Raw genomic sequence first — 26,959 nt, 5'->3', positions numbered from 1 at the left:
GTGGGTGTTCCAGCTTCTAGTGAGAAAATGCTGTGCAGATGTCCAGAAATAATCCAGTTATATTAATTCTGTGCCATACTTTGTTAGAATCTGCACAGATATATGTGGACCATTGGGGATTTTAGCTGGGATGTCATCATAGAGTTGCAGTGCCAATGTGGAAATACCAGCTTGGAGGATCTGTGCATCACACGCCATTGTGAAACAACTTAGCTCATCGAGATAATGAATGTGGCCAGTGTAGATAGCACATTTGTCATTAACAATTTTGGTTTTATGGGCATATTCAAGATTAATTAAATGACTAAGCCAGTTAGATTTATAAATTTAAAAAAAAATAAGAGCTCAGCACTGTAATTCACAGATTGTTTATAATAAACATTTTTCTGCCCCTTAATTTAAATTAAGGTAAAAGTCAAAAGCACTCTAGTTCCCATTTATCATTTTAAAAACTTTTCTTAAAATATGTTTGTAGCATCTAATGAACACTTGATATCAAAAAACAATAATAACTAGGAAGAACTGATGTTATCACTGCTTACAGCACAAGCAAAAATAAAGAGATTCAGAGAGGCATTGTAAGAATAGTTCCTAACCTAGAAGATACTTTACAATGTAAGTTTTAAAAAATTCAGACATAGTGAATTCAAACTTGAGTTAGTGAAATTCAGTAACTCGTTTGCCTTGGCCTACAATTATACAGATTAATGAAGTCTGCTGTTAATACAAAGCTCTTTAAGATAACATAAACAAAATCCCAGTGGCTGAAAGCTGAATGTGGAAAATTTCAGATGGGAATCACTGAGAATCATTAAACAGTGAGAAAATGTAACAGTGAATAAGATGTACTCTCAAATCATCATCAAAGTAGGAGCAGATATCTGCCTATAAGGGGCTGTAGTTGAACCAGCTATTTTAGGGTTTGTTGCAAAATCTGTGGTTTGTGTTATATGCAACCAAATGATCATTGTGGGTTTTTCAGTTGAAAAACATATGGAAATACTGTATAGTATGACATTTAAGCATTCTGTGAAGATAGGAGGCTCTGAACAGGGAAAAGAGTATAATTTACTAATAGATATTTTTATTCATTTTTTTGTCCCAAGGGTCTCTGAGATCACAAGACATTCACTACAATGGCTCTGAATTGTCATGTTTTGATAGACCACGGCTAAATGAATATGACCACCGAACTTGTTGCCAGTGCCAGAGAAGCACATCACAGACATGTGGTATGTTAGGTCTACGTAAAAGTGACTTTATGGCATGATGAACATTTATCTAACACTTGAGTTGCGACATTTAACTACTGAGCTAACGTCAAACTACCCTTTGTCCTCAGCTAATTTCTCAATAAGCACATAGAATTTCTAAGTAGCTATTTGGTTATGACTTTTTTTTTTGTTTTCATCCCAGCGACCCTTCACTTTGTCTATCTCATTTCTTTCCGATAAAAATAGCACTTCATAGCACTTGAGACTTATATTGGTGTGAAGGATTTAGCAGACATGATACGAACTCTAAAGGACATTAAAAACCTGAACAATTGAAATAATTGAGATTTTGTGAAGTAGTATCAGAACAGATGCATTTATCGTGTTCAGTAATACATAATTTAACACAAGAGCACAGGCTTAAATACCATCCTAATATGTTAACTCAGAATGTGATTCTTCTCACATGTATCTCATTGAAAAGTAATTCAAAAAGTAGATACTCATGACTGGCATTCTGTATTACTCCTGGAGGAACGGTTTGGCTTTTATAAGTAATTCCATTTGAAAGTAATAAATTAAAGAACCCATTTTTTGCAATAAGAAATCTCTTTCCTCAATCAATATATTATAATGTAACTGGCAAACTAATACTCAAGTTTGAAAGAGTACAAAGACTAAGTTTATACAGAGCTTTAGTACTTCTAACATTATTAAATTAATTTTTATTCCTTAGGACCAGTTCACTTGATTCCATCACTGTGCTGTGATGAAACATGTAGCATGGAGCACAGCAGTCACAGTTGTGCTTTCCACTCACAGACTACGCTTAATGAAAGGTAAATTAGTTTTATAAATGTCTATTAAACATTAAACATTTCTTATGCGCTCAGATTAATATTTATATAGATACAAGAGCTGTTTGGAGTGGAATGAGGGATTTTGATGAACTGTATGCATATACTCCTGTTTTGTGCAAAAACAGATTTATGGTGAAAAATCAATTTTAAGTATTACTTAATAAATGGCAACATGATATATCAGTTTCTCTGATGAAGAAGTGACTTACTTCTCTCACAAGCAGATAGTCTTCCTCTTACTCTATGGTGCCTTAAAGGCTTTGGTGACCCCCTCTTCTGCTGTGGGTTAGCAAGGTGCTGCATAAACCTGTGAATCTGGGGAATTAAGGTACAGTTTAGAAGTGTCATGGAGATTTTCTTTTTTTAGAAGCTCTCAATGACTGTGAGATTTGTAGTATGTAGTATTTCTTAATTTCTACCAGATTGTAATCAATAGTTTCTCCTGATCAACTGCATATAAATACAGTAGTAGAGTAGTTATTTCTACAGCAGTGCCATGAGCTAAATATATAAAATTTATGGTGTCATTCAGAGTACTCGTTACAGATTTTAACACAGGATGTATTTATTTCTTTTAGCTAGAATTGTTTTCCATGTAAGGTTTAAATTGGCCTCCAGCTCTTTTGTTCTTGTGGCCAAATGTAACTAAAAATGTAGAGGCAACTTCTTCATAGGTATTGTTTACACAAAGTGACTTAGTGACCTAAGTACAAGATACAAAGCACCTAAATTTTCTATAATAACTTGTTTAAATACCGGCAAGCTTGAGTCATCCTTTTATACCACCAAGGCTGACAAATTGAGAGTTGCGTACTTTGTGAGGGATCTTTTGGTTAAGGCTTTAAAAATAAATGTCGTATCCATGCTCTGTGGACATCAAAGATCCTGTGGTTCCTTCCAGCAGAAATGGAGTTTGCTTCAATTTCCTTTGCCAAAATAATGTATTTCCTTCAATTGTGGTACAATGTCCTGACTTTTGGCCTCATCTCTAAAAATGCTTTGTGTGTATATCAAAGCCTGTGTGTATATAAGTCTGTTATAGGCAATGTTAATGTGGGATAAGTTTTGTCACACAAATTATTACAGTATATCAGACTTAATATAGCCTTTACAGTTTTATAAACCTGTAGACAGTTTTTGGAAATAAAATATATTAGTATATCTTTTTGGTTTTGTTAATACTTATTTTGGTATACTAGAGTAAAAAACATTACTGGGCTTTCAGCAGAGGTAGGCGTGTATAGTGCACTCAGACATGTCAGTGTCATCATGCACCTTAAATACATCTGAGATAGATAATATTCAGTTTCGACTTCCGCTTTCTTCACTTTCCGTAAAATAAAAATAATACTTGTGAGAATTAAAATCCTTGCCCTTCATTAATATTCTGCCCTTTCCACATGAAAGAGAATATGAGAAAAACTTTTCACGTTTTGAAGGCTAGACAGAACAAACGGGAAAATCTAAAGTGAATGCATGTTCAATATGAAATCATGCAGATAGAAGGAGTTTCAAGCAGTCTCGTTACCTATTCCCTTTTCCCAGTCTGAACCTACTTTACTTCTTTTCCTTCTGTTAGATATTTGTCTACCCTGGGGGGTTTTTGGGAAAAAACCTTAGTGTTGGAGATTCCACAGTCTTTCCAAACATCTTTCTTGCTGCATTTTAAGGTTGTTTTATCTTTTTTTAAATACCGCCCCAGCCATGCATTTGAGAACAAATAAATTCCTTACTCTTTGAAACAGTCTTTGTATCTGAACAGTATTACAGTATTTTTATTCATATTTCTGTTCTTTAGACTGTAAACAACCCGAACTGTAGTTCATGTTTTCTAAAACCTTGAATTCAGGCTCTAGCCATCCTCTTTACCTTCAGTAGTGTTCTCCAGAGCTTTCATCATTACCAGATATGGAACAAACTGTATTCCTTTCCAAAAGAATTTGTTTGTACAGGGTGCCTCTAGAATATTAACTTAATATAACCCTGTTAAAGCTTCTCAAAATACCTATAATTATTAATGACAATAATTACAATATGATAATATTTTCTCGAATGCTTTTGAAACCATGTATTTTTTTATCCTTTTGCAGAGCTTCTGATTCTGTTGGAGAAATGATTCCTACCTTCCTCGGTTCTCTCTCACACTCTACCTGTGGGGACATTTCAGATGCTTGGCCTCTTATGCAAAACTCAGCTTGTTGTGAAAGCATTTCTTTGTGTGAATCATATTCAGAACTGGCTGGAGGATCTGCAAAATCCTGCAGTCCTGAGACTGAAAATGCAGCCACTGTTGTGTTGGATAATAACCAGGATCTAAGTGAAGTACTTATTTCAGCTAAGTCTCTTGATGGAAACATTGCAAAGTCCTTTGAAATGTCCAAACATAGAACATGCATAGAAGTTTCATCACTTCAGAACTCAGTGGCTGCTGAAACCCAGCCAAAGACAAAGCGTAATGGAACAGCAAATGACTCTACAGACTGATAAAGAGGTAAAAAACATAACTAGAAAGGAGTGAGGACGAGTACTCAAGGCACGTAGAGCTAGATAAAAATAGAATTGTTCAAAGTTGTAGGGTTATGTTTCTCCATAGGTTACATCTAACTATTGCTGAAATAAATTAAAATTCTACAAGAGATCCAACAGTTTCACATTTTTAAATCATTGACTGAATTTGAAAAGTGTAATTACTTGAACTATAATGTTGAGATACTATGAACCAAAATACAGGGATAAGTCTGTACACCAGTCAGCTTATATCAGTTTTTTTTCATTAAATTTCAGGGGGAAAAAAAGTTTAATAGCCTTATGTCCAAACTATTTTGTGAGGCTAGTCCTTGTTGACGAGGGAAGAACTTGGGACTTGTCTTTTCTCATTGTAAACAAAGCATAAAAAACATGCAAGTGTTCATCAAAAAATATTTACAAAGCCTTCTCTGTGAAGTTACTACAGCAGTGGCAGAAACAGAAAAGAGAATCTCAAATGCTTTTTAATGCCATTTGTATTCCTATGTCATCAGGTAAAACATTCCATAAATTTGTCCATAAAATATAATTTAAGCTATAAAAGCTCAGAGAAAATGCAGGTCTGAGGTCAAAATGAGAAGAGGTGATAAACAGTTGTGTCTACCACATAACAATGTAATCATCACTAAAAGTCACTCTGCTACTGCTTCATCATTATATCTTTTTGAATATTAGCTGTGCTCTGTGTTTTTAAAATTGCATTTTCTACTGTTGGAAGTAACTTGGAGGAGCAGGTTGCTAATCTGTGAAAGGATCCTAAATTATGGCGTGTGTACTGGTGTTGTTATTCAAGGGTTATGTAGGCTGTGGCTGGAAAGCTGTGCATTTACACAGAGGCAGGAACAAAAGCAGTTGCCACTAATACTAATAATCCACCAAACTTAATTAAGAAAATTACGCTATCTGTAATTATGAAAATTTTGGGTCATCTGCAGAAATAAAACCGCCTTCCTTTGATCCTCTTCCATTTGGTTTGCATGCTACTTTCATATTGTTCTTAAATAAGAAGTAGAAAGTAATTAGTATTTAGCAAAAAAGTATGCATATTCTGAAAACGTGTAAGTGCAACAGTTAATTCTTTGTAAATCAAGCCTTAATTCTTCAGGTGACATTTTCAAAAGAAGGAAAGGGAGGTAAACAGACTGCTAAGTCCGAATTTTTTTGCCATTGACTTCATTGGTACTCGTATATCACCCTGAAAAATCTACTACTATCACTGAAAATACCAACCTTATCTAGGTCACACATATTTTTCTCAAGATATTATTTAAAATATATAGTTTTGTCTGCCACTAACTGCCCATGCGTCAGATAGCAATTGTCATAGTTTAATTTTGGTACATGCCAAATACCATTACAGAATCACAGAATCATCTAGGTTGGAAAAGACCTTGAAGATTATCTAGTCCAACCATTAACCCAACATTGACAGTTCTCAACTACACCATATCCCTAAGTGCTATGTCAACCCGACTCTTAAAACACCTCCAGGGATGGGGACTCCACCACCTCCCTGGGCAGCCCATTCCAACGTCTAACAACCCGTTCTGTAAAGAAATGCTTCCTAATATCTAGTCTAAACCTTCCCTGGCGCAACTTGAGGCCATTACCTCTTGTCCTATTGCTTGTTACTTGGTTAAAGAGACTCATCCCCAGCTCTCTGCAACCTCCTTTCAGGTAGTTGTAGAGGGCGATGAGGTCTCCCCTCAGCCTCCTCTTCTCCAGACTAAACAACCCCAGTTCCCTCAGCCGCTCCTCGTACGACATGTGCTCCAGACCCTTCACCAGCTTCATTGCCCTTCTCTGGACACGCTCAAGTAATTCAATGTCCTTTTTGTAGTGAGGGGCCCAAAACTGAACACAGTAATCGAGGTGCAGCCTCACCAGTGCCAAGTACAGGGGTAAGATCACTTCCCTGTCCCTGCTGGCCACGCTATTTCTGATACAAGCCAGGATGCCATTGGCCTTCTTGGCCACCTGGGCACACTGCTGGCTCATGTTCAGCCGGCTGTCAGTCAACACCCCCAGGTCCCTCTCTGACTGGCAGCTCTCCAGCCACTCCTCCCCAAGCCTGTAGCGCTGCTGGGGGTTGTTGTGGCCCAAGTGCAGCACCCGGCATTTGGCCTTATTGAACCTCATACAGTTGGCCTTAGCCCATCGCTCCAGCCTGTCCAGGTGTCTCTGCAGAGCCTCCCTACCCTTGAGCAGATCAACACTCCCACCCAACTTGGTGTCATCTGCAAACTTACTGAGGGTGCACTCGATCCCCTCGTCTAGGTCATCAATAAAGATGTTAAACAGGAGTGGCCCCAAAACCGAGCCCTGGGGGACACCACTCGTGACCAGCCGCCAGCCAGATTTGTTAGGTGATAGTTGTATTCTCTTAAGTATATATAGGAAGGGACAGTGACATGGCTATGACTGCTAGTTCCCAGTTTTTCAGTGGTTGTCAATGGAACTTGAATGCTCTCTTGATGTTTTAAGGGAATATACTTCCATATTAACAAGATTTAAAAAATCAAAGGTTTGTGGGTTTTTCCCACTAAACCATGTATCAACTTCAGAGATATGTAATTAATATTATTTAGAGTTTTTCTAGATGAAAGGAACCACAGAATTTCAAAATGTCACTATAAGAATTAACTTGCATTTCACCATACTTGTTATGGCTTATAAATTGTAAATTTTCTTTCTGATTCCTTTGTGTATGTGGACATCTTTTCTGACATTTCAAAATTCTGTGTTCTTTGATGGTTTTGTACTATCATGTATTACTACTGAGATTTGTGTATAATTCTGAATAAGCAAGATGGTTTGGGAGGGTTAGGTTTTTATTAAATTTTTTTAATAGACTTTACTGATTCATTTTGTACAATTTATCTATATTCAGACTTTACAGTGCATCATTATATATGCTTCTTTGGTGGAGAAATTTAAGTAGTATTTGAGGGACAGGACCAGGACTAGGCTTCCCTGAGATGTATTTTCAGGCTGGACTCTGACCAGCTGTACAACTTCAAGAAAATTATTTCATCTCAGCCTACCCCCTTTTTTCTATTTGTCCTTCATCTTTCTTGTCTTTTTGAAATATTTTGAGGGAAGGATGGTCTTTTTAATACATGTGGATGCATTACAGTCTTGCATAGGGCCATACATTATTATTATATTGCAAAATAAATAATGTGATCAAATCAGAAGATAGCATATTTTTATTTATGTGCACATAAATACAAGTTTTTTAACGGGTGTTTTAATACATGTTCAGTCTTCAGATTTAAGTGGATTTTTACAGCAAGAAGTATAGCTGTATTTTTTTTAGTGTTTAGTCAAGTATAGAAGTACATACAGGTTTTTATGAGTTTATTTAACCACTTTTCTATTCACTTTCTTTTAGGAAACCAAGCTATTTCTCTCAGCACTAGAGCTGAATGCTTCCCTTATGCTCCTCTGCGGATTCTCATCAAACTTAGTCTGGTCCTCAATGTTGCATGGTTTCAAAATCAGCTGGAAAAAAATGGAATCATTTCATACCTTCTGAGCAGTTGCATATGAGCTGTAACAGCTGTAAAGTGAAACTTCAAGGAGCATCCTAGGAGAACCCTGAAAGTGGATTTATGACCTTTTGCATCTCTTTTTAAAAAATAACCTTCTATTCCCTCAGATTCTCAAAAAGTCTTAATGGAGTGAGCTTAAGAGTATATGTAAATACAGCAAGAAATATAAATACTTCAGTGTGTTTAAGTGGGTATCTTAAATATGGCTACAGATGTCAGAAGACATGGGACAAGATGTTGCCAGTTATTCTGCTTGCAGATTTATGCATGCATTAGGATTTTTTTGACTGGTTCTAATTTTAAATCAGTTTCCTGCTGTTGAAGGACTTAAAAAAGAAACATTTCTACTTATGCAAGAATCATCTATTGATAACTGAAACTTTTATTATATATTACATTATAGTCAATAAGCTAGTTTGGGGAGTTAAAGAATGTGCATGTTACAATATGTATGGTTGAAGTCCCCTCCATACAATTATTACATTTGTGAGAGGGGCATTGTTTTGTTAAATATAGCAGGAGATTAGCTTTAAATTAGATTTAGTTTAATGAAAGTCAGCCGAATAGATAGGGATGTTGTGTTTAATTGGTAGTTCCAGTATTGGAATACAGCACTTGTTGTTATAACATGTAATTTTTGGATGTTGAAATAAATGTAATCAACTGTCACATCAAAATGTCAAACTATAGCAGGTGTGCCATGAAAAGTATTCATACAATGAGACTATTGCCAATATTTTTTAGTAATGCATTATTTTCAAGGGTCAAGCTTCATGGTGACCTAATTTTTTCGTTTGGCAGGCCTTTTCATTCATGTCACTCTGTCCTTCTCACGGTAGTATTGCGTAAATTCAGTTTTTCCACACAAAATATAAACATTAATTGCTAACATTTTTGAAAAGAAAAACCCTCTGAATTGAATCCTCAAAGGTGCATGCATGCCTAGCAAATAATCAATTCTCTGCCCTTACTGCTGTTCTTTAAGATTTTTTTAACATCAGTTTGTTTCACCACATCCCATAATACCATTTGTTCTGCAGCCATTTTTATCCCTAAAATAGTTTTCACTTCTGTGAGTAATCCCAGTAACCTCTACTGGTTCATTACATTCAACAGGCTCAAACTTGTCAGTGATTAACTCTAGCAGTTATTCTTTAAAGTACCCAATGTGCCTCGACAAAAGCAAAGCAATCAGCAAAACAAATGCAAATTTGCAATAAAGATTACTCATCTTTCCACACATGGTTTGTGTGGCAATGGAAATGTTGAGACAGTATTCCTATTCCATAATGGAACAAGACTTTTGCTTTGAAGCACCCCGTAGAAGGTTGAACCTGCACAAGAATAGCTAAAGCCAGTATAGGCAGCCAAGGCAGTAAAGTGCTTCAGCTAAAACCAGCGAGATTATTCATGTGTGCAAAAATCATGAATAAGTTACCAAATTCAAACCAAAGTAAGTGAAGAAATTACGTGATTTTTTTTTAAGTAGTAAATACCACCATTTGGTCACTGACAGAATAATACGCAGAACTCAGCTAAATACATATTCAAATAAGAGCAGTTTTGAATAATTTCTTTGGATACTTTCGTACATTTAAGAAGTGACAAAACATTATTTTTCACTACATGTGCATTAAGCGATGTGTGCTTCTTTGTATATACTTTGTAAATAGAAAAAATCCAATGTGCATTTCAGTATATGGCAAGATATTTTTAGAACATATGGAGATTTAACTTTTCACTAATAACAGTTCTTTAAAATGCTATGTTCAAAAGTTTTGCCAGCATCTGCCACAGTAAGTATGTTTCCCATTGGAATTTACACTTTGTATAATTGTTTTTGTCCGGCAACTCTAGAGAAAAATACTCATTTCTTTAAATGAGTGACAGATAGCTTGAGAGCAAACTGGGAGGAAAAAATGAAGAGAGTGCTTTTTAAATATATGTGTATATTGTGTATATACTTTTTTCCTTAATTTAACCAAATTGGTCTTTTTTATATTGCCTGTGGCAAGCAATGTTGTACATGCCAATAGAAAACATACACTACCACCGCGTTCAGACTGCCCACGTATCATGTCTAGGGACTTACAGTGCTGTTTTAAATACTCCTTTAAGGAATGTAAATTAAAATCTTGTATAAATCGTTTTGTAATACTTTTTCTACTTGTGAATAAAATGTTACATGAACCAGTCTTGGTTTGTTGGTCTCAAATTAATAAAAGCATTCTATACAAAGTTAGTGATAATTCTTTTCTTTTTTTTTAGAATTCCATAATGGTTTAATTGTGTTAAAATTACAGCATAATTTGATGCATCTTTATCTTGAGATGCTTGCTGTTTAACAGTAGCATCATTCTTCAAGCTGGAGGACCTTGAAGAAGCAGTAAGTTAACATCAATCCTTAAAACCATAGTGTTTCAGAATCTTTTCAAAATTTTGCTTCTTAAGAAAGGAAAAACAAAGCTGCTAAGCACCACCGATTGCTGTCAGTATAATGTCTTTGAAAAGAAACCCAAGTACTCCACACAGTACACTGTTTCAGACAAGATAGATACATAAATAATGAGAGTACCTGTATTTCTGAAGCAGAAAAGGACACCCTAATCGTGGCCCCTGATTACAACCAACAGTCTGCACTTATGTTGCACTGCTCAGCAGCCAAGAGTGGTTTCAAACTTTTGTTGAAAAAAGAGGGAATTAGAGAATACCAGTAGAGAAGACTAATTACCTGTGATTATTTAGGCTATTTTTCAAACATTGTCCAGAAGGTTTATATGTTGAAAAGATTCAGGAAAATGTTACTCAAATGGGATGCTGTAGAATTTAAATGATTAAGGGATGGCATGGTTTGACAAGACTAGAGGACTGAGACGAAAGAGTACTTTGGTAATTGCATATAATTACATGACTTCTTATGGTAAAGACATAAGAAGCAGTGACTGGAAACTGAATCCAGATAAGGATGGTAGGTGACATAAAGTCAGGTTGTTTCTGATTGAAAATTTGTAGCACTATTGGTTTTTATGGGAAAGTTTGAGAGAAAGCTGCTCTGTCCTGTCACTAGTTTAGTCTGGCAAATTTCACATTGGTTCTCGTCTGTGTATTGCTGTTATTTCTCCAGTCTTCTAAGTACGTAATTCAGAGCTTATCCGGGGGCACCTTCCCAGCATAGCAGGGTCTCATACGACTGTGCCCATGTGCTGCACTCCTGAGTAGTCTTCTACTTGTCTTCTGCTGGGGCTGTCAAAAATGGCAGCAGTCCACATCCTCGGCCCACCTGATCATCCTTCTAGTTCAGTTAAATGCTTGCAAGTCTGCAAAGCAGCCCATGGCATGTTTCGTAGTTCATTTTGTGTTGATAAAGGTAGCTTTGTGACACTCAGCACTGCTAGGATCGCAATGGTGTGCCCCTGCCAAAAATACAAAAATCAAGAACGAGACAAGGAATTGAAAAACAGGTATTCTGTTTTATCTGGAAACAAAATACAACTCAACACAGTACATATGTGATCATAACACTTGCATAGAGGTTTGATCATATAAGATACTATATAAATGTCAGTAGCAAGGCTGCAATTTTCTGGCCAACTATCTTTCTGAGAGGTCTACAAAAAAACCCCACAAAGCCAGAAAATGCCCCAAAATCTCTCCCTGCTTGCTTGTTTTTCAGTACAACAGCGTTTCCTGCCTTTTCTACAAGGTAGGCAAAGCTCTTAATCCAATGGTCCTCATCCTACCAGGAGTTTGAGATTGTATGGCTTTTCCCTTTATTGTGGGCTCTTTGAGGGCCTCTGGTTTGCATTCCTGTGAAGTTTCTCCAAGCAACAACCATCATGCATTAAATTAATCCTCTCGCTGACTTTGGTGATGGAGGTTTAGATCACTACCTGCAGCACATTCCAGGGCAGACACTGCTGCTTTGTTTTGCCCTTTAAAAAAAGGAGTATTGAAGGGAGCGTGTAGTGTTTTATCAGGCATGGAGGACGCTGAGGTTGGATACTGCAGAGCAAAGCCACACAATGCACACTTTGTGCTGGCAGGGTGCAATTTAATCCATACTTAGTTTTGGCATGAGTGATGGCAAAACCCACTTGCTCTTCACGTTGCACATGAGCCATTTTATGTCCAATAACGTAGCGTTTTCAATAGGATAAAAAATAATAGTGGGTGGATTTGCTAGTGAGCCTGCTGGTTTCCACAACAGCAGTGAATGATGGGATTAGAGGAAATGTTTTCTAACAGCGTCCTGACAGAGGGTGGCTGACTGAGGGCACACTGAAGCTCTAGCAAGCGCCACAACTTCAACAGCAGGGTCAGCTGAGTAAGACTGAGATTCTTTTTTCCCATCATTTGATTTTCTAAATCCTTCCTTATCACAGTTGGATTTAATTTTTTTTTTTCGTTGACCTGACAAAGGGAGATTTAGCTTGTTCAAAAGGTTATAAATGACGTTTTTCTAAAGCATTGGTGGAAAAGCACACAATAAAGAAGGCGGCTTTTAGAAAGTGCTTTCTCTGAGCCTCAGTCTTTGTGGAGTTTTCCATTTCTCTGACCAGGTGCCAGTCTCAGTTTGTGGATGGACAATTCACATGCTATTCAGCATGCAAAAATTCTCATAAGTATAGAAGATAATAAACTAAACTCTAGTCTGCAATCAACAGTATAAGGAAGAGCACCGATTTAAAGCTTGGAAAAGATTAAACCATTGGAATTCAAGAAATCACCTTGATTTGCCCAAGATATTATATCAGACAGTTCATTGGAACATAATGATAAACACGTATAATACAGAATGTATACATGCACGTGCAGATATATTCTACAGTAGAATAAAATAATAACCAAATTTGAAAGAGCCAATCATCTTGCATGTGATCTGAGGAAGGGAATTGTTTAGGCCAGTTAGTAATTTTCTTTCTAAATCCTTAAACATGAGGAAATTATAGAACACTATGGACCGACTCAGATGAGACCTTTACATTATACAAGCATTTATTCTGTATGTGGCAGAGGTTACAAAATCAATTGAGAACTTTTTAAAAAAATAGTAAAGGCTCTATTTCGATTTTTTAAACGCCTTTCAGCCCAGAAATCCAAGTGCCCTAGACATGTCATAGGTCAATATGGGACCCTTAGGGAAAAAAAAAGATTACTATAAACAACAAAATGAAACATTTAGGACCTACAGCCGGTACTCTATGGCTCCCTTCCAGCATTTTTAGGGCTGCAATTTCTTACTCTTCAATAGCAACACACGGGAATATTCACTGAGTGAATGCAATTTCTCCGCTGGGGTCAGTAGCATCTGAAAGCCCTGGCCAGCCCTGCCAGAGGAGCAGAGAGTGCAGCAGCAGCTCTAACGCTTTTCAGCTGGTGGGGATCGCAGCAGGACATTGAGTAATGGGAATGCTCTGTGCATGTGTGTGCATGCACACTTCCATACAATGGACATTTAAGAGAACAATATTGAACAAAACAGGAACAGTAGAGGTTACTCACTATGAAAATAAGAATAAAGAGAAAAGGGCATCTAGTTATTAGTGCACCAAAAAAGAGCAAAACTGGCCATTGCATTACAAAGTAATCATATTTTAAAAGCCAAAGTAAAGATCTAGGCTACAGTCACCTTACTTCTCTAACTTCATGTTCACTTAAACTCACATAAACTCTGCACTTGGCCAAAGCAAATCAAGGAAGATCTGGAATTGGCAGAATAACAGCATTTACTGTACCAATTTTGTTCATACATTGCAAATGTGCTTTCCCATAGATTTATGTTGACTCCTGCCACATATGGTAGCTGAGTTTAGCCTGAGGAAATTCAACAGTAAGTATCAGTTTGGCCATGTGGTCCACTCTGTTCCAAGAGAAAAAATAAACTTGTTGACTAACCTGATGCCATTTTATGTTATTAAACACAACAATAGTTTTGTTCCTTTATCATAGCTTCAGCTTCATTAAACCTTATTCCCAAGGATGTTCAACCACAAAAGTTAAGGGGACACCACACCTATGCAAGAGTGAGAACATCTTTCTGACAGAAATACCAACACAGAGCCATAATATTTCACCAAATAACTCTTGCAGTACATTTTGTCAAAATTCTTCACCTCTTTCTGATATTTTGAGACTACATACAGAAAAAATTCCTTGCTTGAAAAAATTTTCATGCCATGACAAAATCTCACACAAGAGTATTTTCTCTAGGAGCATTTATGCAGCTACTCTCCATGTTAAACCCTCAATAAATTGAAACCCTCGATATTAATTTAAGTTGTATCTTTAAATATATGTTAAACTTTGGAAGATTTGTTGGTTACTCAAGGAGGACTAATCCATTTGTATGGGCAAGGACTACCTCAAAGTTATTTTCATACACTGTTTTTTGATGAGCAGGACAGATGGATTCAGGTGTAAGAAACTCTTTTAGATGATCAAATACCTATTTTATTGATGGATTAAAAGAAGCAAGCCCCATGGGTTCAGCCCTCTCTCTCATTAGTTCAAACAGGCTATGGGATCTGCAGGGAAGAGCTCAAGAATGCCATAAATTAAATCTCCTGTGGCTTTCAACAACAAATAGATATCACTGGAGTTTACTCAAGGTGTTGGCAAGGGATTCCTGAAATATGTCTGCCAGATGATGTTTCCTAATACACAGAATATCACTGAGGAGGTCTTGTTGCATTTACAGCCAGATCCTTTCTTTCCCTAGAGAAGTCTTTTTATTGCCATTCTGCAGTAGGTGAACTGGGGGCAGTGGGAAAGCAGCAATGACTGCAGAAGCCAGAGGAGAGCAGGGTGCAGCACCGATACATCCAGCACACTCTACAGCCTGTTACAGCTGATTTCCATCTACAAGTCTCCCAGCTGTGCTTGGAAGCCTAAAAATCCCCAAAGATGCAATATTGCACCTTCTGCAGTGTTGTAACTGCAGTAGCTGAAAGCTATAAGTAAAAAGAAATTAATATCATCTGTTAGTTGAGAGGGGGGAATGAAAAATAACCAAAGGGTTTGGGCTCAAGGCCTTCTTGGATCTGCTTTCTAATGTTTGCTTGAGACTTTGTATCTAGTTAAAGGTCTACAGCTGCTGAGGCTCCAAGAATGCTCCTGCAAGTCTTACCTGATCTTAGGGAGCAGAAGCTTACCTTTCAGTTTGGCCTTGTTATACTTCATGCTGCAAGACTTCGGGGGTTTAAATGCCTGACAATCTCTGTTCTTTTCCCAATTAAAAATAAAAAACCTCTCTCTATTCAAATTTTGCTTAAGTTGCATTATGTACAAGCTTCCCATAATAAGACTCTAATTTCATTTTCTCATGGAAAAGAAATGCAGTTACCCTAATGCCACCCAGAAGACAGCCTGGGAATCAGATGCTGATTCATGCTATTACCAGTGTCTGTCTCTGCTGCTCTGTCCCCTTGCCCAAGAAGCAGACCAGAAAAAAATCAAAACATCAGAGCAACCCCAACGCACACCAGCAACTCATTCTTTAAAAATCTGTTATTGAATCACAGTTTATGGGTAGTTCAAACAAAACAAAACAAAAAGAAGACAGAGACAGGAGAGAAAAACTGCATAAAGAATTATACTGGAGAGTCATTCAGGAAAATTCCCGTTTGTGTATTGAAAGTTCAGCTAAATAACCTTGGGCTGTACAGGAAGACAAGTAGGAAGGAAAACTCTTCTGATCTTTAAAACCACCCTGCCCATTGAGCATACCAGGCATTTTATCTTCTTAGTCTTCATAAAAATTTGATTTTGTGAAGTAGACATGCAGCATATACTCCTCATTCTTGACACAGAAGGGTTTTCCCTGTCCAGTGTCAGAAATAATAACACACAACTGGCACCGAAGGCTCTTTTCAACCAGGAAAATAATGTCTCTATCTCTTACCCCCTCTTCTCCTGTTTTATGTCTCTTCCCTACTGTTTTGCCTTATTTATCACTGCTGCAATTTTGGGGTATTTCTTTGTCTTCTTTCCTCCAAGCCCATGTTTCCCATTCTCCTGCCTCCACTAGCTGGTCTGCTTCCCCATCGCCACATGAAAGCAGAATTGTGGATTTAATTTCATGAAACTGGAAGTTGTAACACAATGTACACAAGCATCTCTAAGGTTTTGCTCTGTTTCTATATACAAGCAAAGGAAATAAAAGAGAGGGAAACGGAAGTACACAACCATAGTGTGCAAATGCTGGCATGTGCGACACTGGGTAAAGGCAACGAGATCAAATTCAACGCCAGCCTACACAGGAATGTATTTGGTTGGATTCCTATCTGTAGACAGCTGCTTCTAAAATAGAAGATAATGGCTGAATGTTTAAAATGATGATTTTTAAGCACATGCCCTCATCAGGATTTTTCTCCAAGAATCCTCTGAGAAAGCTAGAGACAAGGAACTGGTCACAGCAGCAAGAAAGAGCTATCTGTGACAGTATGCAAAAATTGCTGGTAACAGGACTTACCCTACAGTGCTGCAAAAAATTTATCTATTGAATAGATCATGGGCAGGACAGCTGGTTTAAACTGACTGGGAACAAAAATCTACCTTATTTTTTTTGTCTGGAACAGTCATTTTCTCTTCCCTGAGATAATCTTACCACAAAATATTATACCAAAATAAATACTCACTCAGATCAGATCTACTTGCACACTTCTGACCTGGTGTTCAACTTAATTTCCTGAACGGGTGAGTCAGTAGGTTGGGCCAACCTGTAAACTGAGACACAGGAGGGCATTCCCTGCTGTACATTTAGTAGGTTGGTGGAAAACAGCATCAACAGAACAAAGGAGTTACTGCAAAAAGGACGACACACTTAGACTTAGTCTCCTGCTTAGAACTGCTAATTATAAATTAGCCTAAATCACACCTAAGTTATTTGTTTATATTTGGTTCAGCAGAAAACTAGAATCAAAATTATTTTAACACTAATATTTTAAAACACGTTAAAACTTACAAACAGCAAGGTGGAAAAGGTGGAATGAAGAATCCCATATAATTTGGTCTGAAACAGGCAATGGTCCCCACAGGTGCCCGGAGGAGATGCCAGGAGGTGGTACCTCCACCCATTTCCCAGAGGCTTGCTGACAGCACCGCTAGTCCCATTTCAAATCCTCACCTTTTGAAGCTCACCAGCTGTGGCTGGTTAAGAGATCAGCTATAAATGATAGATTTTTTATATATATATTATGCTGTTACAATCTTTAGATTTGCTTATGGCAGAAAACTATAAGGTCCTACAAGGGGCTTTCAAGAGCCCCTACAGCTGCTCATCAGGGCTGGGCTTTGCTGGATCCGGCCCCTCTGCAGTGTGATGCTCCTCACCCACATCCAGCCCAGTGCAAAAGTGGTGCCACAGCCACTGCACACAGCAGTTCCTCCATCCGTTCCTGCAGCAGAAGCAATATTGTATTATATTGACATCTGTCTGCCTCCATTTTTTTTGTTAAGTGTTGGTGTTTGCTCAGTCATCCAGTGGGTGAATGGGTTTTATACAGGAAACGTACACTATGTTACAATGTACAGCTGTATTATGAAATTTAGCATAAAGAAGCATTTGCACTTTGTTTGGCTCTGGCTCTTTATTAGGTGATGGAGTGGGAAATTGCAAACTAGTTTCAATGAGCGAGCCTTTTTCTTAGCACTGCTCACAGACTTCCAGCAGCTGAAGGATACATTCCTGGCTGCAATTAATTCATCAGTTTGCAGTATGTGAAACCCAGATTCATGACCGAATGAAAGAAATGACTGAAAATGCTGCCACCACCATGATGCAAGCTCTTGCAATATGCAGTGTCTTGCAATATTTCCCCAAGTTGAGTCTGTTTTGTCCATGATGGTAACTGCTAAGTGATCTCTCCCTGCCCTTATCTCAACCCACAAGCTTTCCATTATATTTTCTCTCTTCTGTCCAGCTGAAGAGGGGAGTGATAGAATGGCTTTTGTGGGCACCTGGCATCCAGCCAGGGTCAACCCACCACATAAGTAAAGGATGGGCAAAGCTGCAGATACAGCAAGCGTGGATGTAAAAATTGGTGTAATTGGAATGATTTTAACTTTAAGGAGCCCAGAAGAATATATAAATTATATGAGCTTAGCCTCACCCCTGAATCTGGTACAACACCTGGAGGGTAATTTGCCATCTATTTGCTTTAAGCAGAGCTATGGAACAAAAAGGTTTGCAACACTTTGCTGCAGCAAGCAGTCCGTGTTGGACAACAGGCCTGTTCTGTGAGGGTTGGAATGAGAGGAGGACAGAACCTAGTTCTGGCTTTTGCTAAAGCCAGTCCTGGGACCGCACTAGAGATCTGTCATCTTCTTTTTTAGTATTTGTGAGCACAGGGAGAGTTAATTGGCAGGATAGCAAACACTTTTCTAACCAAGGCACCTTCAGAGACTAAGGAAGAGCACATCTGCCGATCAAAATAGGCTGAACTGTGAAATGGAACTGTGCTACCTGCCCTTTAACCTTCCCTGCACAGAAAGGAATATTCTGCAGCCTCACTGACTGCATCACGCATCCTGGGCATGATCTGCAGATCCACATGCCTCAGTCCTCTCTTCATTTTTTTTCCTGCATGAAGGTCTGAGTGCCTTACCTCCTACCCACACAGGCACAGCAGCCGTGTGCAGGCATCGCTGTACATGAAACCCAAGGCCTGCACTTCTGTTTCATTGCACACTTGGCTTCAGCAGTAAAACCAGTGCTCCGCGAGAAGCAACCTTTAGCACAGTGTGTCCAGTTAGAAGTCACACTCCTCTGCTCTGTGTTCATCCCTTGCCAGCAATGTCAGCACTGATGGCTTTGCTGGGTACACTGCGGACCTCACGGGGTACGCAGTGTGTAAAGCACTCTGGGTACATCCACTGGTGGAGATGGAAGATAGTATTTTTAATTTCCTCCTCTAGAGAAAAACGCAGCCCCTCACTGATTCACACCGCAGTTGGAGGGCCGCAGAGAGATGTGGGCAGCATGGGGGGGGGCAGGAGAAGAGGCAGCAGCCACCACCATGGGTGCCACAGCCCCGCCGGGGGTGCGGGGTCCCTCAGCACACGGAGGGGGACTGTGAAGCCCCCGGCAGAGCTAAGCTGCTGCTTTCTACTGTCACAAAACCGATTCTCTTTTCCCCCACAGCTCTATGGCATTTGTTCACAGGCTGGGAGTTGCACCATGGCTCAGCCTGGTGGCTTCGGGCACCTGAGGCAGCTTGTGGCAGGAGATGCCGCTCTGCACTTGAGAGGCACTAGCACAGCCCCTGCCAAGGGCTGCAGCAATGCAGAAAAGCAGATACTGGAGGGGGGCGGTGGGAGGGCTTGGTCCCTTGACACCAGTATGCTACACCAGTGCTACTCTTCGGCTTTAATTAAGCAAAAAGGAAGACTCAGGCCGATCTGATCGAGGGGTGGGGGTTCCCCACAGAGCAGAGAGCAGGGAAAGCTGGGCTGGTGCGGCCTGGGAGCTGGCAGCCAACTCGGCGCAGCATCGAGGGGTGGGAGCTGTGGGAAGGTGAAACAGATGCGTCAGCAAGGCCAAAGGGGAGGAGAGGACAAGATGCAACGCAGAATGTACAAAACTGCCCAGAGATCAGCTGAAGAAGGTAAACAGACCCTAGAAAAGAATAAAATGTGCATCATGCCAGATAGGAATGTATGGGGACAGTGACAGCAGGCTCTCTCTGTAAAAATGTTTCTGAAAGCAGTTTTTAAGTAAGTCTGACTCAGGTATGCAGGTGATTTACATGCTTCCAGTCAAAATAAAAGATCTCAACATTTTCTTGGCTGGCCTCAGCAAGGTTTAATTCCCTTCTTAAAGACACTTTTTTTGAATGAACACAGCTGTGCTGTGCACATTTTACTTCAAACCGACTCATAAGAACACACGTCATGGTCCCTGAATTCAGAAAGGCAGCTGAGCGAGTGCACTTGAGTGCCTGCCTGCAACAAGCACGTTCATCAGGACCACTATGTCTCCACTGGGACCAGCTTGCTATAATGGTCCTTTAATTACCTAATTCTTTGCTGGCTGATCCCACTACACCAGTCTGTAGTGAATAGTTCAGACCTGTAATTATAATTTAAATACTGTAAACTTCCAGCCGAGCAAGCCAACAAGATTTATCATTTGATGTGTCATAATTACTGTGAAGAATGATGCTCACTTCAGAATCTTGCACCATTTTCACTATGCTTTTTTTCACTAACCAGATATATTTTCATTTGACATAATAATAAATTTATAAATCAATTTATCTCTCCTACTAGAAATATTTGGATGCCTTCCCTACGCCTTTGACCAGCCCAAGAACATATCCAGAGAATAGGAAAAAACCCCAAAGACACACCCTCTTAGTGAGTTAACCCAGGTTTCCAACAGCCAGTCGTGGCCCTATAAATTAAAGATACACATGGACTTTGCATGGGGCTTCACAGAAGCATTCTGCAGGTTTACCTTGAAGGTAATGAAGCTGTGATGACTCATTCAAAGAAAAAGCTGGGATGGGGACTTTCCTAGATGGATCTTACCTGATCCGGACAGTTGTTCTTTGGCCCTTGAGCCACCTAAACTGTGCTTTATCCAGAAGAAAAAAAGCTATCTAAATGTATACATTCTGTTTAACACTGCCCTGTATAGAAGACTTCACATGCAATATTAAAACATTAAAAGATGGAGGCCTGCCAGCAACCAGGAGTGGTAGCACAGGACCATAACTCTCATTTCCTCCTGCAAGGGTAATGTCCAAAAGTCCTTGCTAATTCTGGAACTCCTGCAAATTTCCTGCCCTGGGTACTTAGTTTTGTTTCCAGCATCACTTCACCTTTCTAGCTCTCATTTCAAGGCCATGTCCTGACACAAGCACTTCATGCACCCTTCTCCCTTTTCTGTACTTACTCTAAGCCACAGCCTCCCTCCCTGCCACACCAACTTGAAACTTTTTGCACCTGGCATCTGCAAAGCCAACTCCTCACCCTATTTTAGCCCATCTGGTCCTAAACATCTGTGTGTTTCAGTTCTCCTCTTCCCTTACCCTACCATGCCCAGGGCTTTCAGCATGGCACTGCTCCAGCTGCTCTCCCTCCAGCTCCCTAGAGGCTGGTTTTCCACACCTGACTTTCACTATTTCATCCCCTGAGTTTCTGTCAGGTTGGATTGACATGCAACATGACCACCAAAATCATCTGTGCGCACACTGAAGATGGGAACTGAGAAGGACCGTTTTGGAGGACCACCTGATGCTGTAGGTCAGGATGCAGGAGGTCAGGAGGCCCCACAGCAAGCATCCCTCCCAGGAGACCTGTGTATGGGTTTTTGGAGACAGAGAAGATGCAGACCAGACTCAGGCCAACAGGAAAAGCCATGGAAGACATGAATGCACTTGGGACATTAACGCTATGCCTGGGCCACTGAGCGGTGAGAGCAGGCCCAGCCTCCACCACACAGAAGCCAAGCCAACCCACCAGGTACAGCCCTGTCCTAGAAAAGCCACTGTTTACTGATGTCTTCATCCCTTCCGTGTTGCCAATCCACAGCTTCTTACGAACATCTTTCAGTCCCTGCAGGAGGGATGGCATTTCAGCAGCCCCACTGATGATGGCCCTGAAAGTGGAGCGAGATGTGGAGGCCAGAGCTGCTGCCAAACACCCCAGCGCTCCTGAACAGTAAGAAAATACCAGTTTGGCTGCCACATGCCCTGCCAAGGGATGTTACAGGACTACTAATTGCCCCAAATGACTTCTGGGCATATTAACACCTACTCTTTTCCAAACAGTGGTCACTGCTGGATTCGGTGCCTCCTTCCACTGTGAGCTGGTTTATTCACATTTCAATTGCTCGGAGATTCATCTACAGACAGTAATTTGTCAGCTGCCTCCACAGCTGAAACCACATCTTCTCAATCGCTCTGGCAGGCGCCGGCAGCCTTTTGGCAGTGTGCTGGCAGCCAGCCCTTGGACCAACAATGTAGGTCTGCAGCAAAATGCTGCCTTCTTGGGGATTCAGGAATGAGAAACTTGGATCAGCCACCTCATTTCATCTCCTGAGTATGTTGCTACTATAGAAATATTCCTACTAGACACATTCGTACTCATCTGCTGTGTGCATTGGACAGGACATGTCCTACTCCCAGTCTGTTCTGGGATGGTCTAACATGAACTGCAGCATTGAGCTGCTCACCCAGGGTGCATCTCCAAAGCATGTCTATGACTCCTTATCCTTTGTATTGTTTTCTATATTTAGAAGATTCACATGTACACTACAGCCAGGCAAAGTGTGGGAAGGACAAGCAAATATCAAGACAAGTTTTGAGTTCGTTAATCTCTTGGCACTGTCAACAAGTCACAGGGAGGTGCTATGGGAGCAGCTAAAATAGTGAGGGTGTGATGGCAGCTGTATCTACAATGGTTCTGTCCCAAGGAGAAAATGGTTATATACCTTGACTTCTAAAGACATACTCAAGCTGATCACCTCAGGTAGCATTTACAAAGTCCCACCTGCAGAAGTGATTTGGGCATTAGCAGCAATTTTGGCTCCCAAGCTGCTCAAGCACTCCTGAGTGTCTAACAGAAAGTAAGGAGGGACTGACTCCTCTTGAGGTGCACTCTCAAATAAATGACTCTGAACAAGAAACCTTGAGTGAGTTAAAATCCTATGGCTTAGTTATCCCCATTCTCCAGCAGTCGCTTGAATGAACTGGGAGCTCCTGCAGCCAGGAATGAGCATTAGAGAGATGCTGTGGCAGCCTTGCTGCTGGCTGCAGTTAAACCACAACAGTGATGCAGCAGGCGAGATGCAAGAGCTCTGAAGAGACTGCAGGGCACTGCTAAGGGCAGCTGTGTCTGCGTTCGCACGGCCTGTGGGGCAAGCCTGGCTTGCAGCACACCTTCACCTGGTCCATTGCACCTTTCTGCTGGGACTCAGAAATTTCCGTTCATACGAACAGGCCATCTGCAGGTGTAGCCCATCATCTAGCCCTGCAGCAGGTAGGTATGGAGCAGCTCGGTCACCGTAATGCTGCCCAGTTTCCCTTTCTGTAGTTTCGGGTGGGCTTTGGCTGCAGCAGGAAATTTGCAAAAAATATTGTCAACAAAGAGTTAGGATACATTGCAGGGAAAAAATGGGAAAAAAATTAACTGATCTAACATTTTTACAAAAAGAGTTATTAAAAATGTAATTTTAAGAAAGCCTCATATTTTACAGAAGTACAAATACTGATATTACAGTACCTTTTGTATTACCCAGGTGAAAATAATTCCAGTGAATTTCACCCATCCTCACAGTTTTTGGCTGCCAATACTTCTACACACATACAATTCTAATGCAATCATACATCCAATGCACATAGCGCCACAGGCACACACTTTGAGGAGAGAAGAGAGGAGAGAGCAGGGACTGTAGAATAAAAATGGGACTGTATCTTGCTCCGTCAAGCATGAACCTTAATACAAATCAAATAGCTGTCATGTAACAGCATCCACAATATCTTCACAGTCAAATATCAATACTAGATCTTCACTATTAAAACTCAAACATTTTCAAGTGGAAAGCTAGACTCTCTGAAGTCCCATTGCAACAACTAGAACACCAACCTCCCAGTCTTCTGCAGTCTGGGTGTCCCCAGCATTTCTGGAAATCAGATTAGAGCAGTACTAAGAAAGACAGAGATTACAGACAGATGCACATCAGCCCTGCCAGCGACTTGCCTATCTTTCGGTTAGTATTTGTACAAATAGCAGTGCACAGGAGGGTGCAGTATTTATGGTACAGGTGGGAAAAAGAAAATAAAAGGTGAGAGAATGAGTTGCCCACAGAGACAGGGTTTGTGTATCCCAGTGTTAGTCTCGCCAACAGAATGGCAGGGCTGGAGAACAGCACCCTGAATCCAGACGGGATTCCTCTGTAAGGTATTTACAGCATAAATTGGGTTAATTTATCTGGGGGTTTTCCTGCAACTGGGGTATACATTCTCTGAATGGGTTCTGAAAGAAAACAAGGAAATCACATTCAAATCCAACCTAAAAGATTAATAAAATACAGGTTTCAGGTCAGTGGAGGGTGATGAGAAGCAACAGCAGTATAAAAAGGTGGGCCTGAAGCTGGCTCAGATGATTTGGCTAACGAGGACTTTTCTTCAATATGCAGAAAACCAAAACTTTTCACCCACCCCACTGTTTGCCCCAACATTTAGGGGGAGATAAAATAAAATTCTGGGACATCAGGCAAACCACCAGGTCCAACTTCATATGGCCCCCATTTTCACATATATACTGCGACCGCTGTTTCAGGTCTTGATAAATAAGCAACCAGGGGAGCTCTCACTTTTAACAAAGCGTCCCAAGAAATTACAGAAGCCCCACACTAACTTTGGCCCTTGAACACTTTTTCAGAGGACCAGAGCTAATAAAGCATACATGTGTGTGTCCCTTGGTTGACTGAGAACACTGATGGATCTTCTACCCAGAGCTGGAGCACCAAAGGGGCCTCTGGCCAAGGATAACGTGAGCTCTGACCGTCATCTTCCCCAGTCCCGACAGCAATACAAGGCACACGGCCTCACTTCTCCAGCCTAAAAACCGAGGTCAATAATGAAAAAGAGAAAAGCTCAAGGGTCTGGTTTATTTAGACAAGTCCTGCATTTCTGAATGGATTACACTGAAGTGACCTGTTGCGTAGGGTGCGGTGATGGATTTGAAGTGTTTTCAGCTGGCACAAAGGGTCCTGACATCCAGAGAACGAGTTATAAAAAGAGTTTAGCTTCTACTGACCATTTTAGTTTGCGAAATGTCTTTTTTGCCAAATGAAACAGATAAAGCTGGAGATGTAAGATGGGGTGAGAAAAAAACATGAAGCAGGGAAGAAGAAAAGAAATCAGAGTAAAGCCAGCAAGGCACAGGCTTCAGACCAGCTAAACAGATACTTCTGACAGACCAACGGAAAGGCGTGGAAAACAGAATACCTCACGAAGTAAGAAACTGAATGTCAAATTAGCTATTTCCTTGTACTCAGCCAGCCTACATCAGTTTCTCACACACATTTGAGACCTTCAGAAATCAAAGAAAGAAAAAAATAAAAGCAGATTTTCTTGGAAAACAGAGATTACAAACTGAACAAACTACTAAAACCACTTGTCTTGGGAATTTGGCTTAAACATCAGATTGAATCAAAGATAACTAATTTGATTAAGTAGAACAAGTTATCTAAATCCCTATTTAGGGAAAACACTGCCAGCAGTTCAGCACTGTTTTGCAATAGGCCTTCAGTGTTAAATAGTTTCATCACGAGAAATACCTACAGGCACAATGCACTTCTCAGTGCATGAGGACGTGTTTGCTGGGCAGGCATCAGGGCAAGGCAACAAATTAAATTTACAGGAAAATAAGAATAATATTTGCCAGAATGGTGAGGAATCAGGTCTGATCAGAACTTATCTGGTCTCTGACAGCTGAGTTGGGATACAGATTGTAATAGCACTGCCTCTTTCTTGCAGCATGCAATTGTATGTCCAGTTCTTAGGGAATTCCTTTTTCAAGCCCATCATGATAGTGCGTGTTATTTGCACAAATATTAAGACAGTGAACTGTAATTTCAACTCTCATATGTAATGAATGGGATTTACTATGGCTAGCATGAATCATTTTGATAACACATATAATTATAGAAATTTTAGTATGTTATAAAAGTTGCTATATCACTTGTATTCCCCCAGGGCTCTCTTACAAAATGATTTTGTTACAACTGTGTTCTTGGAACTAAAGTTTAGACAACTGAGCACATCTGTATGTCAAGAGAAGCATTGTAAGCCAAGACTTTCAAGGCAATTTTGCTGCCTTTTTAGTTTCTAAAATCCATGTGAAGAAATGCAATCACTTCTGGACTGCAGCATTATCAGCTGTTCAAAGCTGAAGACACTCACTTCCTCCCAGGCCGTCAATAAACTGCCTCTGCGCAGGTCATGGCCGCTCCCCAGAGCTGATGCTGGGGCTCAGGTACCAGGAGCTGGGATGCCTGTCAAATGACCTTGGGGGAAAATGCTCAACCGGTATAAATAATATAGGGCTTTAATAACTTCATTTGAGCTATGGAAGTTTATCCTGGATGAGGATTTGACTCTGTACAGAGGGCTGCAGTGAGTTCACTGGGTTCCACCTTCATGAGGAAGAAAAGTGGAGTTGGTAGGAGCGTGCACTACGTGACACCAGCAATCCTTTCTGACTTTATAAGCATTCTTTCTTTCATATGTATTTTGTAGGTTATGATTGAGACCTTGTGACTACTTCTGAAGGGTACCAGTAATAAACTATTTTTAACAACTGCCCTGCTAATGTGTTGTGAGTATGCTAGAGGAGCTCAATGAGCTTGCCCAACCCTTACATTAAGCACTGCTGCAAACATCAGCCAAACAGAGGCTTCTGACCATGTTCAAGGGACAAGCCAATATTCAAACACCTACTTGATAAATTATTATTCATGAGGTGCAGCTGCCTGCACTGTATTGAGAGCTGCTGTCTCATAGCCTGCAACCTAAAGGGGCTCATCCATCCCGACTTGCCCCAGCTTGGCAACACTTCACCTTCTCAGCCAGTCACATTCGGGGCATTTCCCCAAAGCCCACCTCTCTCATCTCCTGCAGCACAGGGAAGGTGGTTGAGAATTGCTGTTCAAGCGTGAGATACACTTCAGGCTACTACAGGCACGTACCAGTAGCAGCTGTGGGCAGGGTGTAAAGAACATACCATGCTGCCATTTTGCTTTTCCTCTGACATGATCACAACCACCAGGTCAGAGTCACAGCCCAAATCACCCCTT

General features: G+C 40.3%; 1 protein-coding gene across 3 annotated transcripts in view; it reads left to right on the top strand.

Moving 5' to 3' along the window:
• Window positions 1–10,392, top strand: part of TNFRSF19 (TNF receptor superfamily member 19) — a 66,575-nt gene extending 56,183 nt beyond the window's left edge. For all 3 annotated transcript variants that reach the window (XM_074860028.1, XM_074860026.1, XM_074860027.1), the window contains 4 exons: window positions 1,107–1,232; window positions 1,951–2,053; window positions 4,165–4,565; window positions 7,995–10,392. In XM_074860028.1, coding sequence (XP_074716129.1) covers window positions 1,107–1,232; window positions 1,951–2,053; window positions 4,165–4,558 — 623 coding nt within the window. In that variant the 3' untranslated portion in view covers window positions 4,559–4,565; window positions 7,995–10,392. The remainder of the gene's footprint in view (window positions 1–1,106; window positions 1,233–1,950; window positions 2,054–4,164; window positions 4,566–7,994) is intronic.
• Window positions 10,393–26,959: the final 16,567 nt, after the last annotated feature.

This window comes from Strix uralensis, chromosome 2 (genome assembly GCF_047716275.1).
Source record: "Strix uralensis isolate ZFMK-TIS-50842 chromosome 2, bStrUra1, whole genome shotgun sequence".
In the NCBI taxonomy this organism is placed as follows: Eukaryota; Metazoa; Chordata; class Aves; order Strigiformes; family Strigidae; genus Strix; species Strix uralensis.
This window is presented reverse-complemented; position numbering and strand designations above follow the sequence as displayed.